Raw genomic sequence first — 20,205 nt, forward strand, 5'->3', positions numbered from 1 at the left:
AGCTTACCCGGGCTTATGACTTTATGTTTATAGCGAAAGTTAGTTCGCCTTCATCATGAAATTTACGATTATCATAATATTTCGTTATAATTTTTGTTTCTCTAATTTAGTTACAAAAACCTCACTTCCTTCAAGTAGCACCAGCTATATTTGAAGTAGTATCTTTAGTCTCAACAGCTTGCATTAGGACTCAATATAATATTTATCTTCTCTTCATACTTTTCAAATGTAGTGGTAAGTGGGGCATTTTCAGTGGAAGTAAACTGCCTTGTGTCGACAAAGGCAATGACATTTCTATGAAATGTAACGACTTCAGTCGTAACCCCTGAAAGTATATTAGATGTTATTGAAACGGAGAATGAAATAGCCAAAAACCATTTCTATATGATTTAATTTAATAAAAGAACATGACTAGGAACATATAAAACCAACCAAGATTTATTAATAATTCAGAAACTTGTGTTGTAGATTTGCTGAGACTAGTAGAGGTTGGAGTCGCAGTTGAGGTTTGGGTTGCAATAAGATTTGGATTCGCAGTCGAGTGTGTTGTGGCAGTGTTGGAATTATCATCATAAATTCGTGTTTCCGCAGGGACTGCGATGTTCGTAGTTGGTACGTTGTGGTCTTGAGAACGAATCGTGTGTTGTTGGTATTCGTTTGTTAAACATTTTGAGAGTTTGGGTTCATATTTGGGGATCGAGTCTCGGCCGTTGTTATGATAGATAGTTCTGTTCACATAACGACATAAGATTGTGGTTCAGCGTATTCTCCGTTATTGAACAAGACTGAAGGGTGCCACGGTGACTGTTCAGCTCACTTTGTTGAGGATTATATATGTATGGTTGAAAACCATTTGTCGGTAAGGTCTGCTCTGCCGGTTAGCTACAATAGTCGGAATTATTTCACTATCAACTAAAACTACGAACACGCGTCTATACACTCTCAGAAAAAGTGATCCAACTTCTGTCCAAATTTGGACTGTCTGTCCCTTTTCGGACGTAACATTAAATTTGCGTCCAAATTTGGACTAGTCTGTCCCTTTTTGGACGTATTATTAAATTTGCGTCCAAATTTGGACTAGTCTGTCCCTTTTTGGACGTAACATTAAATTTGCGTCCAAATTTGGACTAGTCTGTCCCTCTTTGGACGTAACATTAAATTTGCGTCCAAATTTGGACTAGTCTGTCCCTTTTTAGACAATTTAAATTTTCGTCCCAATTTGGACTAGTCTGTCCCTTTTTAGACAATTTAAATTTGCGTTCAAATTTGGACTAGTCTGTCCCTTTTTGGACTTAACATTAAATGTGCGTCCAAATTTGGACTGGTCTGTCCCTTTTTAGACAATTTAGACTTTCGTCCAAATTTGGACTAGTCTGTCCCTTTTTAGACAATTTAAATTTGCGTCCAAATTTGGACTAGTCTGTCCCTTTTTGGACTTAACATTAAATGTGCGTCCAAATTTGGACTGGTCTGTCCCTTTTTGGACTTAACATTGAATGTGCGTCCAAATACGCTAAGAAGCTTCCTAAAATGGAGGGATCTGAAAATTTTGTCCAATCCGTGTCCTACCATCTAGTCTCAGACCACCTACCCATGGACAGGCATGAGAATAGGGAGCAAGGTTACCAAAGTGTAACGCCTGACGAAAGCGCCGCGGTGGCGGCTACTGGAAATTCAACTCCACAAACAGACTCACGCGAAAAATATTAATTCTTGCTCCCTCGAGAAGAGTGGCCTTATAGGCGTCAATAGATGCCAAAAATCTTATAAACGTGACAAAGTTAATAAATCTCTATCATTCGTTTATTTTTAGTTCATCTCATTAAAGATTTATAAATGTTACTTTTATAATAGTTTAGTAGATATAACTCTGGGTTACTTTATAAGACGAATATAATATTAAGCCTTGGCCAAAAACGAATTTTGTCTCTTTAAATGATCACGAGTCACTTGTGGAGATACATTGCGGTCCGCCGACACATGAGGGCGCGTCCTACGCGTTTCAATTTGAAAACCGCGGTTTAACACGGGGATGCCTGTCCATGGGTAGGTGGTCTGAGATCTAGTTTTACTTAAAAGAAGTATTTATTTTGGACAATAAGAAAGAGACAAAAATTGGGGGGGGGGGGGTAGTTAAAAATAGCAACTTGGAGAAACTGGTTGTAGCCTCGACCAACGGTTTTCGCATGAGTCACACACTAAGCATTTCTTACAGTGACTGGCTTCGTTCTTCTAGCCTAGGAATAGGAACAAGTTATTTTTAGTTCGCCATGCTCGCGTAGGTGCAGTGCCATTTTGACCACTTTGAAAATTGATAAATTTTGTAGTCAATTGTGAAGCGCGTGCGTGTTTCGTTAATATTATTGAAAGGGTTGAAAGGTAAGTTGAATATTTTAAAAAATGTAATATAACTTTATGATAAAAAGCTCTATGTATTAATTATTTTAGATTAAGACATCAAAAGTTACACATAATTGAAAAGGTAAGTGCTGATTTATATTTTTATTCAAATAAGAAAGATAGATTTCTAATTAGCGAGGTGCAAATTTTCAAATTTATTAACCTTCGAAATTTTAAAGAAAAACTTAGCTATATAGGATAGAATGTCGTAGTAAATATAATTCGTTATCGTGATCAAGAAATTTAATTATTTAAATAATAAAAATGAAAATTTGCGTCTGGCAAAATATAAGTGTGACTGCACAGTCATAAATTATTGAGAAAATGCCGAGAGTTTGAATTCAGATTTGGAAATCGGTTATTTTTCCCTCATTTAATAATAAATATTAAAAAAAGCTTTATAAGGATATTTGTATGAGATATCACCTTTGTTAGAACTTTTATATATCTAGATTTTGGATATTAAGCATATTTTTGGGCTGTGTGAGTTAGGAACTCTACTCATCAAGTTGATAGCAATCTTGGAAGGAACTTATTTTACCATAAAAAAGGGTTATCTATGGGATTTAGGTTCATTCCAAGGATCTGAGTGAGCCAGGGCACCGCCCAAATTTTCCCGCCAAAAAGAGAGACGCTTTATACTGTATCTTTTCCGCGAAAACTAGAAGCTGTGAAGGTATCCACCTTTCTCCTCTCTTTTCTCTCACATCGTGTTCTTTCCTTACCTTGACGTGCTTTAGTATTTCCAGTGCTATATAGTGATATGGGACACAATCTGACTTTATAGCATACCGATGTTCTCAAAAATAAAATAAAAACAAGATGCCCCAGGGCTGGGCCTAAATACTAATTTTACATGGCTCACGTGGTTCCCCTTATAGTTGACCTCCCTAAGGTATTATAAGAAAAAAAAACAATTAAAAAACACATTCGTATTATTTCTAATAACCTTAAATCTCATATAATATTGCTGAAACGAAATAGTGCACCCCACTAAACTATAATCTTTAAAAATCATACGAGTGAAATAATGTATCTACAAAAATCATGGATCCCCTAACTAGAAGGCACAATGACCGCAAACCGTTCCCCCTCTTTAACCAAACCTAACCTGGCCTGGCCTGACATAAAATCCAGAATAATCTGATATATCACGTGCACAATGTGTACGAGATATGTGCACGAGAATTTTTATGTTGTTTCCTTCGCTCAAAAAGCCCCCGAAATTTAAATTACCTTTCTTTACTTTATCTCCTCTCCTCTCCTTGTTTCTCTTTCACCCTCTCACTTATATACGAGGTTGGCAGTTCTCTCTCTGCGCGGCGCTTTCCCTTCGCTTCTCTCTCTATCTCTCTCCCCAAATCGTACCCTCTCTCTCTCCCCCCTCTCACTTATATACGAGGCCTGCAGTTCTCTCTTAACGCGGCGTTTTCCCTTCGCTTCTATCTCTCCAAATCGTGTACGCGTCCGGCACAGGGACAGGGGCGGGCGCTTGGGCCCTTTCTTAAAATTAATTCCGTGTAAAGTAAAAAAATGTTATGAAAAGGGACAGTATTACGAAAGTTTCAATCATTATTATTTATATTAGATTTGGAATTTCTATTAAGGAATTTTATAAAATATGTAAGAGATAATATTGGGGGAAATGACGTTGACGAGACAATTTTTTAGAAAAAATATTGGTGTTTCAGTTTTAAATCACTTTACGTTCCAATTGTAAGGGATATCGGTTTGTAGATGCCCTCCGAACTATTGTTAGAACACACTCTAATGTATTAAACATTGTTGGTGTATTTAAAGGCCCGAGGTGACATTGGTAGAAGAAAAAAAACACTGTATACTGAACGGTTTCAACCGTTTCAACCTAAATTAACAATGGTAGTTTACATATGCTCAATTTGTGGTGTGAAAAGATATACACCACTTTTGTGGATAAAGCATTTGAGGACTTTACACCAACACGAACGGAACATAAAATTTCGATGTGCATTTCTGCCTTGTCCAAAAGTATTTAAAAAGTTCGAATCACTTAAAACTCATTTATACCGAACTCACATGCGCAAAGGAGCGCCATTGGAGGCCAAAGAAGGTACTGAGATTGAAAACAATGATTCTTTTGTAGTTAACACAAACAACGAAACATTTGAGCCTATAAACATGTATACAATTGAAAAAAAATATAAAGATATTCAAAGCCTCGAAAAACAAGCAGCTCTCACGATCTTAGAAGTGCGTGAAAAATGCAAACTTCCAAATAGTGTCGCAACATGTATATCGGATAATGTAGCTGAGCTTTTGGATGGATGTATAGAAGTTGTTGTAAATCAAGTCAAGGGTATTGAAAGTGATGGTAACGATTTTGAAATTTGTAAACTGAAACGAGACCTAACTGGTATAATGAAAACCGAGTACGGTCTTAAGAAATACTGCAAAGAAAATTTGAATTTAGTCGAACCCGTGGGTTTTTTGTTGGGAAGTAAAACCATAAACAAAAAGATTTATAAAGAAAAAATGAGCTATGTTTCAATAATTGACGTTATTAAGCACATGCTGTCTTGTAACGATGTCTGGGAAGAATATTTGAGACCAAAACCTGTGCATGATCGCTACATGTTTGACTTTTACGATGGGCTAATTTGCCAAAATCATCCCCTCTTTGGTCAGAACCCCTTAGCATTAAGACTACACTTCTATCTTGACGAAGTTGAGCTAAATAACCCATTGGGGGCAAAAAAAGGGAAACATAAGGTGACATTAGTTTACTACACGGTTGGAAACTTACACCCTAAATATGGAAGTAGATTAAGTGGAATTAATTTAGCTTTAGTTGTTCGATATACAGCCCTACAGAAATATGGATACCAAAAATGTTTTAAACCCCTGATAGAGGATCTCAGGGTCATTCACGATAAAGGAATTCAAATTAGAAACACGAAAGTTGTAGGTGCATTAGCTACCATCTCAGGGGACAATCTTTCCAGCCATGGAGTTGGAGGCTTTTCTCAGTGCTTTTCGTCCGGCAGAGTATGTAGGTTTTGTATGTCATCAAGGGATCAGATAGAGCACATTTTTAATGAAAATGACATGGTTTTAAGAACAGCAAAAGTTCATGAGTATCATTTAAATGCGGTAAAAGAAAATCCAAATAATTCAGCTATATACAGTGTGAATAGAGAATGTCCCTTTTCGGTTTTACCAACTTTTCAAGTAACCGAGGGCCTTCCACCGGATATTATGCATGATTTTTTTGAGGGAGTAGTGCCAAATATATTAAAACTTACTTTAAAACATATGGTTAATGATGGTATTTGCTCTCTGGATTACGTAAACAGTACTATTCAAAGCTTTCCATATGGTGATCTCAGTATTAAAGACAAATTTGTACTTATTACAAAAGCAATGCTTACGGGGAAAGGGTGGAATTTGGTAGGCACAGCAGCCCAAAAAATGGGCTTGTTACATTTTTTCCCATTATTATTTGGTTCCGTAATGCCAGCTATTGACGAACACTGGCAAGTGATCTTAATTTTAGAGGAGATTAAAGAAATAATTGTGGCACCAATTATTGATAAAGCTTGGTTGCCGTACCTGAACGATATCATTATTGATTTACATGAGTTGTATAAAAAATTACCAAAGTCCCACTTCACGCCGATATTTCATTTCATGACACATTACGCGAGGCTAACGTTTTCTTACGGGCCATTAATACGCCACTGGTGTATACGCTATGAGGCGAAGCATCAATATTTTAAAAACATTTCCACTGTTAGTCGTAACTTTATTAATATTAGTTCAACTCTCTCAAAAAGACATCAGATGCTTCAGTGTTTAGAAAGAAGTGATGGAAAGGGGTTTGAAGATGACAGCTCAGTTAAATTTGTAAGTCTAAGATTCTCGAACCTCCCTATTTTGTTAAAGGAAGCTTTGCGTAAATATTTGAATTCTGAGAGTGATCCTATGGTGGACCAATTTACTTCGATTCTAGTAAGGGATTCTGTAACATACAAGATTAATTATCTGTTCTGTATTTGTTTGTCGAATGAGGGAACGCCATTAATGTTAAAGATATATTATATTTTTGAGGTAAGAAATCAATGGCTTTTTTGTGGTCGCGTTACTCGTTGTGCTAAATATGTGAAACACTATAACTGTTATGAAATAGAAGAGTTAAATGATTGGCACTTTATGAAGCCGGGTGAAGAAATTAATAGCTTCCCTATGCAAACCTACTGGCTTGAGAACAAAAAAGTTGTTATTCTCAATCATAGAATTTGTGATACTTGCGAATAAATATGACTGTGCATTGTTTCATTCAAATAGCTCAAATGATTTTTTTCATAATTATCTTTTTTTTTGGTATTCAGAATTTGTTTCCCCATTTTATATCCAAATTGGAATACCATGTAACTTGCAATAAATCAAAAAAATATTTTTCGTGCCCAAAAGATACAAGCAAGAAAGATTTCATTGATAAATTACAAAATATTTTTGGAAACGTCCAAATTGAAATTGTGCAAGTCTTTCGTGAAAGTAGCTTCTTTAAAGACTGGGTGGATCACGATTTTGAAAATGGCTTGCCACCACATGAATCAAAGTTGAACCTAATTTTGAGTGATTTAGAAAAACAAGTATACGAAAACGAATTGGATATTTCAAGGAGGTTGGGAGGTTATCATTTGTTTCTCAGTTGAGTCGTGTAACTGTTATTCTTAAATTAAAAATACAAATAATTTCAGTGCACAAAACGCTATAGTTCCAGCTACTGATGTGTCTTATGTTGATGAAATAGCTACTAGCACTACTGAGGAATATAAGAGACTTCCACGTCCTTATGTTCTTCCAAGATTCCCAGATGACATTAACAAGTTAATTTCGAAAAAAAGCCCTGACATTTTCCTTAGATGTAATAGAGCAAAAGTGATCCGAATTTTATATGAAGATGTTTCAAGATATGTTAAGTAATTAAACACGCTGCATATTTCTAGCACAGTTTTACCAGTTTTGATTTTAGGTATCCAAAAACCAAAGAATATGATTACATTGGAGAAACACTGCTCTTAAATTATCCCTGCCTGGAGGATAGGTTAAAACTTCCTGGAAATTTTGGATATGTAAGATAAATCTTTTATTCAACTGCTACTCTAATTAAATGCGTAAAAGTAATAAAAATGCTCTGCCTAAACGTAAGTTGAAATATGAATAACGACAGGGATAGATAGACTTTTTTAAGACGGAATGGGTAACAGGGTTATTCGGGTGCGCGTCCTAGTCCACGACCCCCTTACCCGTGACGGGGGGTATGAAAGAAGAGGCGGGTCTTATTTTCATTATGGCGTTGTATGTATATCCGGGTCAAATAAACGTCGTCTGCCAAGTTGGAATGGATTGGGCTCCGATTGTAATTTTTGAAAGAACATTGTTTAAAAATGGAAGTAACACAAGACATAGGGCTTGAAACCAAAACACATTTTGAAATACGATTTATTTCTCTTTGATGAAGTTGTAGTGATGCTTTAAAAGCCTTCATAGATATTACAACACGAACAGGTTTTAACCAAACACTAAGCTCACAAAACTCCTGGCCATTCACTAAGCCTTGGTTAACTTCATCAAATTCGCTTACAAAATTATGAGGATAGTAGACATGATTGGCTTTAGAAAGAATTAGCGAACACTTTTCACCCTTACAGATGTACTCCAAATCCAAAACACCGGCAATAAATTCCCTACCTCTTAATTGCTATTAAAAACAATTCCCGAATAATTTCCGTACCCTTGCTTTTAGACAGCTTCATTTTGAACCCCTGTAAAGATGCTTTTCTGTACAACCATAGCCCACTCGATCACGCGCATCACGACGTAAGCTGCTCGCGCTATATAGCGCGAGCAGCGCAGCGTCCGGGAGCGCGGATCGAGTGGGCTCTGGTACAACGCAAGAGGGGTCGTAGTCATAGCGACAGATGTAAACAGGAATTACGTATTATTGGCCCTCCTTGTCAGCAACGTCACCAATACGTAGTTTTAGTGAGCCAATAAGAAAATTTAATTTTTTGGTTACGTGTTGAAGGAAGGGGCTATGTACTCGTCTATGAGTCGGACTGAAGTAAATATTAACCGTTGGGAATTCCGTCTTAAAAAAGTCTATCTATCCCTGATAACGAAGTATTGTTTCATTATTGGAAATCAGGAATAATGGATTGATTCCCTGAAAACGAAATTCAGACATGAGCGTTCAAAAAATGGCGAAGATTTAACCTGCATCAAGGAAATGAAAGAAAAATACAGAAATCGAAAAAGAAAAATGCCGGAGGATGTTGAAAATTCTGATAACCCGACCCAAGATAGTGCTGCGAAGAATTCCGAACCCCCAGTTAAGATCCAAAGAAATAGTCCAATGGTATAATCTTTCATTTTGTTGGTTGAGTTTTGTTTAATAATTATCATTGTTCAAGTTCAGCATAGTGCGCGTTATTTGGATATTCCTTAAAAAGTATGCTGAAAATAGATTAAGCACGCCCAATACATAGTAGACGTAATTTCTAAAGATAGCTTAAAGAACTTTAGACCTACGTTCGATATATTCTCGTACATTTTCTGTTAATATATTTTATAATTTCTGTTAATATTATATAATTTTCGTTATGAGACGTTCTTGTGTGTAGCTGCCTTCTCTAGTAAGGAAGCGAGACATGAACGTCTCATTTATTATGCTAAATGTCACAATGTGCTTGCTTAAAACTATGATGAACATGTTGTTATAGCTGATAACTGGAATGGCGGAGGATGACGACAGCATAAAAGCGCATTTAAAAGTGCTCGATAATGAGTTAGACAAAGCCAATTATGATGAAAACATTGTAGAAGAAAAGATGTTACGAACGGCTTCATATCGCCAAAAATATGCGTATTCTCATAGCGTAAAAGAAGTGACTGAGGTGTTTTCCGTTTTGACGAAAAGAAATATGGTAAAATGAGCTGTTGGGTATATTTTTTTAGTGTAGTTCAATGACGTTTTTTTAACAAGCTCATCAAAGAATTGAATATTCTTCACAACATACGGCCTTCAGCTGAAAAAGTTCTTCAGCATCATTTTGAGCCTTTGGCAAAAAAAATCATCAATCATGTAAAAAATAGGCCAAATGCCAAAGAAATACTATCACTACTACGTCAAAAGGAAGAAGTGACCTCAGTGGACGCATTTAAAAGTGAGCAAGGAAAAATTATTAAAAGTGTAAATCAATATTTTATATCTGAAATCAATTCTAGTAATGGAATTGAGAGCTAGCATTCTATTACTTCCTTGCGCGTTTGGAGAAAAAGTGAAATATCTTTATACGACTGGAGTAAGGAGTTTTATATATTTAAAACCCCTCAGATAAACTTCACGCCTACGAAATATTTATTTTTATTTTTATTTTTCAGGATCCAGAAAACGCTTTGTTTTCAGAATGAAGACCTCTTTACATCATTAGTTGATGTTGAAATAGAAAAAGTAAAATTTGAAGTTGCTTGTATAGAGCATGGCGTCGTTTCCCTTTTAGCAGGCTACTACGCCTTTCAACTGAAATACGAATCAGCTCTTAAAAAGACATTCGAGTATTTACAAAAAATCGTTTTTAAAATCGATACGAGGAAAATTTCTACACCAATAATTAACTTTGTTAATCAGATGTCTTTGTGATGAATGTTTGGTTTATTTGAAGTTTAACATTTCGCGTAAAAATGCCAAATTTCGTACTAATATTCATAACGATTAATTTTTTTTCTGTGATCAAATTTGTCGATTCGTTCACATACAGTATTTATTAGACAAAATTATTAATACTATGGGAAAAATTTCACTCATAATTACACAAATTCCTGTTCTTAATTGGACGAGCCTATGATCAATATTGCACAAAACTTTGATCAATATTGCACAAAACTTTGATCAATATTGCACAAAACTTTGATCAATATTGCACAAAACTTTGATCAATATTGCACAAAACTTTGATCAATATTGCACAAAACTTTGATCAATATTGCACAAAACTATGATCAATATTGCACAAAACTATGATCAATATTTCACAAAAATATGATCGAAATTGCACAAAAATATGATCAATATCGCACAAAAATATGATCAATATCGCACAAAAATATGATCAATATCGCACAAAAATATGATCAATATCGCACAAAAATATGATCAATATCGCACAAAACTTTGATCAATATTGCACAAAGCTTTGATCAATATTGCACAAAACTTTGATCAATATTGCACAAAACTATGATCAATAATGCTCAAAACTATGATCAATAATGCACAAAACTATGATCAATACTGCACAAAACTATGATCAATATTGCACAAAAATATGATCAATATTGCACAAAAATATGATCAATGTTGCACAAAAATATGATCAATATCGCACAAAAATATGATCAATATCGCACAAAAATATGATCAATATCGCAAAAAAATATGATCAATATCGCACAAATGTATGATTAATATTGCACAAATTTCTGTTTAAAATTATACAAAATTTCCGGCAGTTTTGCACAAGGTATTGGCCTTCAATGCACAAAACGTTGTATAAAATTGTACAAAATCCACCATATTGAACAGAATCTAGACCATTTTTGAACGTTTATTTTCCCTCAAATGGACAAAACATCGTTCAAATTAGGATTGATAAGTCTTAAAATGGACATAAAAAAACGTGCAATTTAGGATACCAACATTATAGTCCAAAATTGGACAAAGTTACGTGCGGTCTCAGAGTAATTCATTTGGATCCTCTTTTGTCCAAATTTGGACAACTTTTTTTAAGAGTGTATAGACGAAAGACCAGTAGATGGTGGTTGTTAGACTCCAATGAGGATAGATTAGTGTGTATGTGGTATACACAAACTAGTGTCCATGTGGAGTGGACGAAAACCAAAGCTGGTGGTGTGGGAACTCGAGTAGAATAGCCAGGGGAGACAATCACAATTTTCCAAATTATTATTCCGGAAATTGGGAATACGTTTGCTCCGATACGCAAACTGCGAACGCGGTCACGTGGGGTGTGACAGACACACACACACACACACACGTCCAGTGCACCCATACGGGCACACGATTGACACTTGGGGACCGATAAGGAGTGATTGACATCTGAGGACCCAATTAACTATAGTTCATTAAAAAGAGGATTTCATAATTAGTTGAGCACCGTAAAGCATATAATTAAACACTCGCTGTGGAAAAAGAACCCAAGACATTTATATGTAGGGACCTGAAAACACACGATATTTTCACCGCATAAATGGGGACCTTAATTCCAGATTACTTTCAAATTTGAGATATAGATGTCGCTAGGTGAAAGTCCCCACTTGTCAATGAAGTCACTGCGTTGATCATGTAAGTGTATAATCAAAAAATGTCCCCAGATATAAGGTTGGAAGACGGTTTAGGTCCCCACTTGTAAACCTGAAATTAGCTCAAAACTTAAGTTTTAAGCCTTTAAAAGGTCCGATTACCTAAATTTTATTATAATAATCAATATTTAAACTATAAAATTAAAATATACATGAAATTAGAAAATGTGTGTTTAAAAGACCCCACTTGTCCGTTGAAATGACTGTGAAGGTCCCCACTTGTAAATTTATCGAGTGTGAAAAATGAAATTGAAATACCTGATGGAACCATATAGGCTTCGACACTAATTCAAAATCTAATATTTTATACACGAATGTCCCCAGATATAAGGTTGGAAGACGGTTTAGGTCCCCACTTGTAAACCTGAAATTAGCTCAAAACTTTATTGTTAAGCCTTTAAAAAGTCCGATTACCTAAATATCATTATAATAATCAATATTTAAACTATAAAATTAAAATATACATGAAATTAGAAAATGTGTGTTTAAAAGACACCACTTGTCTGTTGAAATGACGGTGAAGGTCCCCACTTGTAAATTTATCGAGTGTGAAAAATGAAATTGAAATACTTGATGGAACCATATAGGATTTGACACTAATTCAAAACCTAATATTTTATACACGAATGTCCCCAGATATAAGGTTGGAAGACGGTTTAGGTCCCCACTTGTAAACCTGAAATTAGCTCAAAACTTAAGTGTTAAGCCTTTAAAAGGTCCGATTACCTAAATTTCATTATAATAATCAATATTTTAACTATAAAATTAAAATATACATGAAATTAGAAAATGTGTGTTTAAAAGACCCCACTTGTCTGTTGAAATGACGGTGAAGGTCCCCACTTGTAAATTTATCGAGTGTGAAAAATGAAATTGAAATACCTGATGGAACCATATAGGCTTCGACACTTATTCAAAATCTAATATTTTATACACAAATGTCCCCAGATATAAGGTTGGAAGACGGTTTAGGTCCCCAATTGTAAACCTGAAATTAGCTCAAAACTTAAGTGTTAAGCCTTTAAAAGGTCCGATTACCTAAATTTCATTATAATAATCAATATTTAATCTATAAAATTAAAATATGCATGAAATTAGAAAATGTGTGTTTAAAAGACCCCACTTGTCTGTTGAAATGACGGTGAAGGTCCCCACTTGTAAATTTATCGAGTGTGAAAAATGAAATTGAAATACCTGATTGAACCATATAGGCTTTGACACTAATATAAAACCTAATAATTTATACACAAATGTCCCCAGATATAAGGTTGGAAGACTGTTTAGGTCCCCACTTGTAAACCTGAAATTAGCTCAAAACTTAAGTGTTAAGCTAGAAATAGGACTGATTACTTAAATTTCATTCTGATAATTAATATTTAAACTACAAAATTAAAATATACATGAAATTTGAAAATGTGTGTTTAAAAGACCCCACTTGTCTGTTGAAATGACGGTGAAGGTCCCCACTTGTAAATTTATCGAGTGTGAAAAATGAAATTGAAATACTTGATTGAACCATATAGGCTTTGACACTAATTTAAAACCTAATAATTTATACACAAATGTCCCCAGATATAAGGTTGGAAGACTGTTTAGGTCCCCACTTGTAAACCTGAAATCAGCTCAAAACTTAAGTGTTAAGCCTATAAAAGGTCCGATTACCTAAATTTCATTATAATAATCAATATATAAACTATAAAATTAAAATATACATGAAATTAGAAAATGTGTGTTTAAAAGACCCCACTTGTCTGTTGAAATGACTGTGAAGGTCCCCACTTGTAAATTTATCGAGTGTGAAAAATGAAATTGAAATACCTGATGGAACCATATAGGCTTCGACACTAGTACAAAATTTAATAATTTATACACAAATGTCCCCAGATATAAGGTTGGAAGACTGTTTAGGTCCCCACTTGTAAACCTGAAATTAGCTCAAAACTTAAGTGTTAAGCTAGAAATAGGACTGATTACTTAAATTTCATTCTAATAATCAATATTTAAACTATAAAATTAAAATATACATGAAATTAGAAAATGTGTGTTTAAAAGACCCCACTTGTCTGTTGAAATGACGGTGAAGGTCCCCACTTGTAAATTTATCGAGTGTGAAAAATGAAATTGAAATACTTGATTGAACCATATAGGCTTCGACACTAGTACAAAATCTAATAATTTATACACAAATGTCCCCAGATATAAGGTTGGAAGACTGTTTAGGTCCCCACTTGTAAACCTGAAATTAGCTCAAAACTTAAGTGTTAAGCTAGAAATAGGACTGATTACTTAAATTTCATTCTGATAATCAATATTTAAACTACAAAATTAAAATATACATGAAATTTGAAAATGTGTGTTTAAAAGACCCCACTTGTCTGTTGAAATGACGGTGAAGGTCCCCACTTGTAAATTTATCGAGTGTGAAAAATGAAATTGAAATACTTGATTGAACCATATAGGCTTTGACACTAATATAAAACCTTATAATTTATACACAAATGTCCCAAGATATAAGGTTGGAAGACTGTTTAGGTCCCCACTTGTAAACCTGAAATCAGCTCAAAACTTAAGTGTTAAGCCTTTAAAAGGTCCGATTACCTAAATTTCATTATAATAATCAATATTTAAAATATAAAATTAAAATATACATGAAATTAGAAAATGTGTGTTTAAAAGACCCCACTTGTCTGTTGAAATGACTGTGAAGGTCCCCACTTGTAAATTTATCGAGTGTGAAAAATGAAATTGAAATACCTGATGGAACCATATAGGCTTCGACACTAGTACAAAATCTAATAATTTATACACAAATGTCCCCAGATATAAGGTTGGAAGACTGTTTAGGTCCCCACTTGTAAACCTGAAATTAGCTCAAAACTTAAGTGTTAAGCTAGAAATAGGACTGATTACTTAAATTTCATTCTAATAATCAATATATAAACTATAAAATTAAAATATACATGAAATTAGAAAATGTGTGTTTAAAAGACCCCACTTGTCTGTTGAAATGACGGTGAAGGTCCCCACTTGTAAATTTATCGAGTGTGAAAAATGAAATTGAAATACTTGATTGAACCATATAGGCTTCGACACTAGTACAAAATCTAATAATTTATACACAAATGTCCCCAGATATAAGGTAGGAAGACTGTTTAGGTCCCCACTTGTAAACCTGAAATTAGCTCAAAACTTAAGTGTTAAGCTAGAAATAGGACTGATTACTTAAATTTCATTCTGATAATATATATTTAAACTATAAAATTAAAATATACATGAAATTAGAAAATGTGTGTTTAAAAGACCCCACTTGTCTGTTGAAATGACGGTGAAGGTCCCCACTTGTAAATTTATCGAGTGTGAAAAATGAAATTGAAATACTTGATTGAACCATATAGGCTTTGACACTAATTTAAAACCTAATAATTTATACACAAATGTCCCCAGATATAAGGTTGGAAGACTGTTTAGGTCCCCACTTTTAAACCTGAAATTAGCTCAAAACTTAAGTGTTAAGCTAGAAATAGGGCTGATTACTTAAATTTCATTCTGATAATCAATATTTAAACTATAAAATTAAAATATACATGAATTTAGAAAATGTGTGTTTAAAAGACCCCACTTGTCTGTTGAAATGACGGTGAAGGTCCCCACTTGTAAATTTATCGAGTGTGAAAAATGAAATTGAAATACTTGATTGAACCATATAGGCTTTGACACTAATTTAAAACCTAATAATTTATACACAAATGTCCCCAGATATAAGGTTGGAAGACTGTTTAGGTCCCCACTTGTAAACCTGAAATCAGCTCAAAACTTAAGTGTTAAGCCTTTAAAAGGTCCGATTACCTAAATTTCATTATAATAATCAATATTTAAAATATAAAATTAAAATATACATGAAATTAGAAAATGTGTGTTTAAAAGACCCCACTTCTCTGTTGAAATGACGGTGAAGGTCCCCACTTGTAAATTTATCGAGTGTGAAAATGAAATTGAAATACGTGATTGAACCATATAGAATTTGACACTAATTTAAAACCTAATAATTTATACACAAATGTCCCCAGATATAAGGTTGGAAGACTGTTTAGGTCCCCACTTGTAAACCTGAAATTAGCTCAAAACTTAAGTGTTAAGCTAGAAATAGGACTGATTACTTAAATTTCATTCTGATAATCAATATTTAAACTATAAAATTAAAATATACATGAAATTAGAAAATGTGTGTTTAAAAGACCCCACTTGTCTGTTGAAATGACGGTGAAGGTCCCCACTTGTAAATTTATCGAGTGTGAAAAATGAAATTGAAATACTTGATTGAACCATATAGGCTTTGACACTAATATAAAACCTTATAATTTATACACAAATGTCCCAAGATATAAGGTTGGAAGACTGTTTAGGTCCCCACTTGTAAACCTGAAATCAGCTCAAAACTTAAGTGTTAAGCCTTTAAAAGGTCCGATTACCTAAATTTCATTATAATAATCAATATTTAAAATATAAAATTAAAATATACATGAAATTAGAAAATGTGTGTTTAAAAGACCCCACTTGTCTGTTGAAATGACTGTGAAGGTCCCCACTTGTAAATTTATCGAGTGTGAAAAATGAAATTGAAATACCTGATGGAACCATATAGGCTTCGACACTAGTACAAAATTTAATAATTTATACACAAATGTCCCCAGATATAAGGTTGGAAGACTGTTTAGGTCCCCACTTGTAAACCTGAAATTAGCTCAAAACTTAAGTGTTAAGCTAGAAATAGGACTGATTACTTAAATTTCATTCTAATAATCAATATATAAACTATAAAATTAAAATATACATGAAATTAGAAAATGTGTGTTTAAAAGACCCCACTTGTCTGTTGAAATGACGGTGAAGGTCCCCACTTGTAAATTTATCGAGTGTGAAAAATGAAATTGAAATACCTGATGGAACCATATAGGCTTCGACACTAGTACAAAATCTAATATTTTATACACAAATGTCCCCAGATATAAGGTTGGAAGACTGTTTAGGTCCCCACTTGTAAACCTGAAATTAGCTCAAAACTTAAGTGTTAAGCTAGAAATAGGACTGATTACTTAAATTTCATTCTGATAATATATATTTAAACTATAAAATTAAAATATACATGAAATTAGAAAATGTGTGTTTAAAAGACCCCACTTGTCTGTTGAAATGACGGTGAAGGTCCCCACTTGTAAATTTATCGAGTGTGAAAAATGAAATTGAAATACTTGATTGAACCATATAGGCTTTGACACTAATTTAAAACCTAATAATTTATACACAAATGTCCCCAGATATAAGGTTGGAAGACTGTTTAGGTCCCCACTTGTAAACCTGAAATTAGCTCAAAACTTAAGTGTTAAGCTAGAAATAGGACTGATTACTTAAATTTCATTCTGATAATCAATATTTAAACTATAAAATTAAAATATACATGAAATTAGAAAATGTGTGTTTAAAAGACCCCACTTGTCTGTTGAAATGACGGTGAAGGTCCCCACTTGTAAATTTATCGAGTGTGAAAAATGAAATTGAAATACTTGATTGAACCATATAGGCTTTGACACTAATATAAAACCTTATAATTTATACACAAATGTCCCAAGATATAAGGTTGGAAGACTGTTTAGGTCCCCACTTGTAAACCTGAAATCAGCTCAAAACTTAAGTGTTAAGCCTTTAAAAGGTCCGATTACCTAAATTTCATTATAATAATCAATATTTAAAATATAAAATTAAAATATACATGAAATTAGAAAATGTGTGTTTAAAAGACCCCACTTGTCTGTTGAAATGACTGTGAAGGTCCCCACTTGTAAATTTATCGAGTGTGAAAAATGAAATTGAAATACCTGATGGAACCATATAGGCTTCGACACTAGTACAAAATTTAATAATTTATACACAAATGTCCCCAGATATAAGGTTGGAAGACTGTTTAGGTCCCCACTTGTAAACCTGAAATTAGCTCAAAACTTAAGTGTTAAGCTAGAAATAGGACTGATTACTTAAATTTCATTCTAATAATCAATATATAAACTATAAAATTAAAATATACATGAAATTAGAAAATGTGTGTTTAAAAGACCCCACTTGTCTGTTGAAATGACGGTGAAGGTCCCCACTTGTAAATTTATCGAGTGTGAAAAATGAAATTGAAATACCTGATGGAACCATATAGGCTTCGACACTAGTACAAAATCTAATATTTTATACACAAATGTCCCCAGATATAAGGTTGGAAGACTGTTTAGGTCCCCACTTGTAAACCTGAAATTAGCTCAAAACTTAAGTGTTAAGCTAGAAATAGGACTGATTACTTAAATTTCATTCTGATAATATATATTTAAACTATAAAATTAAAATATACATGAAATTAGAAAATGTGTGTTTAAAAGACCCCACTTGTCTGTTGAAATGACGGTGAAGGTCCCCACTTGTAAATTTATCGAGTGTGAAAAATGAAATTGAAATACTTGATTGAACCATATAGGCTTTGACACTAATTTAAAACCTAATAATTTATACACAAATGTCCCCAGATATAAGGTTGGAAGACTGTTTAGGTCCCCACTTGTAAACCTGAAATTAGCTCAAAACTTAAGTGTTAAGCTAGAAATAGGACTGATTACTTAAATTTCATTCTGATAATCAATATTTAAACTATAAAATTAAAATATACATGAAATTAGAAAATGTGTGTTTAAAAGACCCCACTTGTCTGTTGAAATGACGGTGAAGGTCCCCACTTGTAAATTTATCGAGTGTGAAAAATGAAATTGAAATACTTGATTGAACCATATAGGCTTTGACACTAATATAAAACCTTATAATTTATACACAAATGTCCCAAGATATAAGGTTGGAAGACTGTTTAGGTCCCCACTTGTAAACCTGAAATCAGCTCAAAACTTAAGTGTTAAGCCTTTAAAAGGTCCGATTACCTAAATTTCATTATAATAATCAATATTTAAAATATAAAATTAAAATATACATGAAATTAGAAAATGTGTGTTTAAAAGACCCCACTTGTCTGTTGAAATGACTGTGAAGGTCCCCACTTGTAAATTTATCGAGTGTGAAAAATGAAATTGAAATACCTGATGGAACCATATAGGCTTCGACACTAGTACAAAATTTAATAATTTATACACAAATGTCCCCAGATATAAGGTTGGAAGACTGTTTAGGTCCCCACTTGTAAACCTGAAATTAGCTCAAAACTTAAGTGTTAAGCTAGAAATAGGACTGATTACTTAAATTTCATTCTAATAATCAATATATAAACTATAAAATTAAAATATACATGAAATTAGAAAATGTGTGTTTAAAAGACCCCACTTGTCTGTTGAAATGACGGTGAAGGTCCCCACTTGTAAATTTATCGAGTGTGAAAAATGAAATTGAAATACCTGATGGAACCATATAGGCTTCGACACTAGTACAAAATCTAATATTTTATACACAAATGTCCCCAGATATAAGGTTGGAAGACTGTTTAGGTCCCCACTTGTAAACCTGAAATTAGCTCAAAACTTAAGTGTTAAGCTAGAAATAGGACTGATTACTTAAATTTCATTCTGATAATATATATTTAAACTATAAAATTAAAATATACATGAAATTAGAAAATGTGTGTTTAAAAGACCCCACTTGTCTGTTGAAATGACGGTGAAGGTCCCCACTTGTAAATTTATCGAGTGTGAAAAATGAAATTGAAATACTTGATTGAACCATATAGGCTTTGACACTAATTTAAAACCTAATAATTTATACACAAATGTCCCCAGATATAAGGTTGGAAGACTGTTTAGGTCCCCACTTGTAAACCTGAAATTAGCTCAAAACTTAAGTGTTAAGCTAGAAATAGGACTGATTACTTAAATTTCATTCTGATAATCAATATTTAAACTATAAAATTAAAATATACATGAAATTAGAAAATGTGTGTTTAAAAGACCCCACTTGTCTGTTGAAATGACGGTGAAGGTCCCCACTTGTAAATTTATCGAGTGTGAAAAATGAAATTGAAATACTTGATTGAACCATATAGGCTTTGACACTAATTCAAAATCTAATAATTTATACACAAATGTCCCCAGATATAAGGTTGGAAGACTGTTTAGGTCCCCACTTGTAAACCTGAAATTAGCTCAAAACTTAAGTGTTAAGCCTTTAAAAGGTCCGATTACCTAAATTTCATTATAATAATCAATATTTAAACTATAAAATTAAAATAAACATGAAATTAGAAAATGTGTGTATAAAAGACCCCACTTGTCTGTTGAAATGACGGTGAAGGTCCCCACTTGTAAATATATCGAGTGTGAAAAATCAAATTGAAATACCTGATGAAACCATATA

General features: G+C 33.4%; 1 protein-coding gene across 1 annotated transcript; it reads left to right on the forward strand.

The window, feature by feature from the left end:
- The first annotated feature begins 2,252 nt into the window (after positions 1-2,252).
- Positions 2,253-10,160, forward strand: LOC149694734 (uncharacterized). The gene is made up of 10 exons (XM_089867429.1): positions 2,253-2,379; positions 2,449-2,482; positions 6,850-7,071; positions 7,140-7,514; positions 8,591-8,800; positions 9,165-9,368; positions 9,428-9,608; positions 9,670-9,746; positions 9,851-9,999; positions 10,073-10,160. Exons 5-10 carry the CDS (start codon positions 8,672-8,674, stop codon positions 10,158-10,160), a joined length of 828 nt encoding a protein of 275 aa, XP_089723555.1. The 5' UTR covers positions 2,253-2,379; positions 2,449-2,482; positions 6,850-7,071; positions 7,140-7,514; positions 8,591-8,671.
- The last annotated feature ends 10,045 nt before the right edge of the window (positions 10,161-20,205 follow it).

This window comes from Phalangium opilio, unplaced genomic scaffold (assembly GCF_054372755.1).
Source record: "Phalangium opilio isolate 3A_F unplaced genomic scaffold, DU_Popi_V2 ptg000022l_1, whole genome shotgun sequence".
Lineage (NCBI taxonomy): Eukaryota > Metazoa > Arthropoda > Arachnida > Opiliones > Phalangiidae > Phalangium > Phalangium opilio.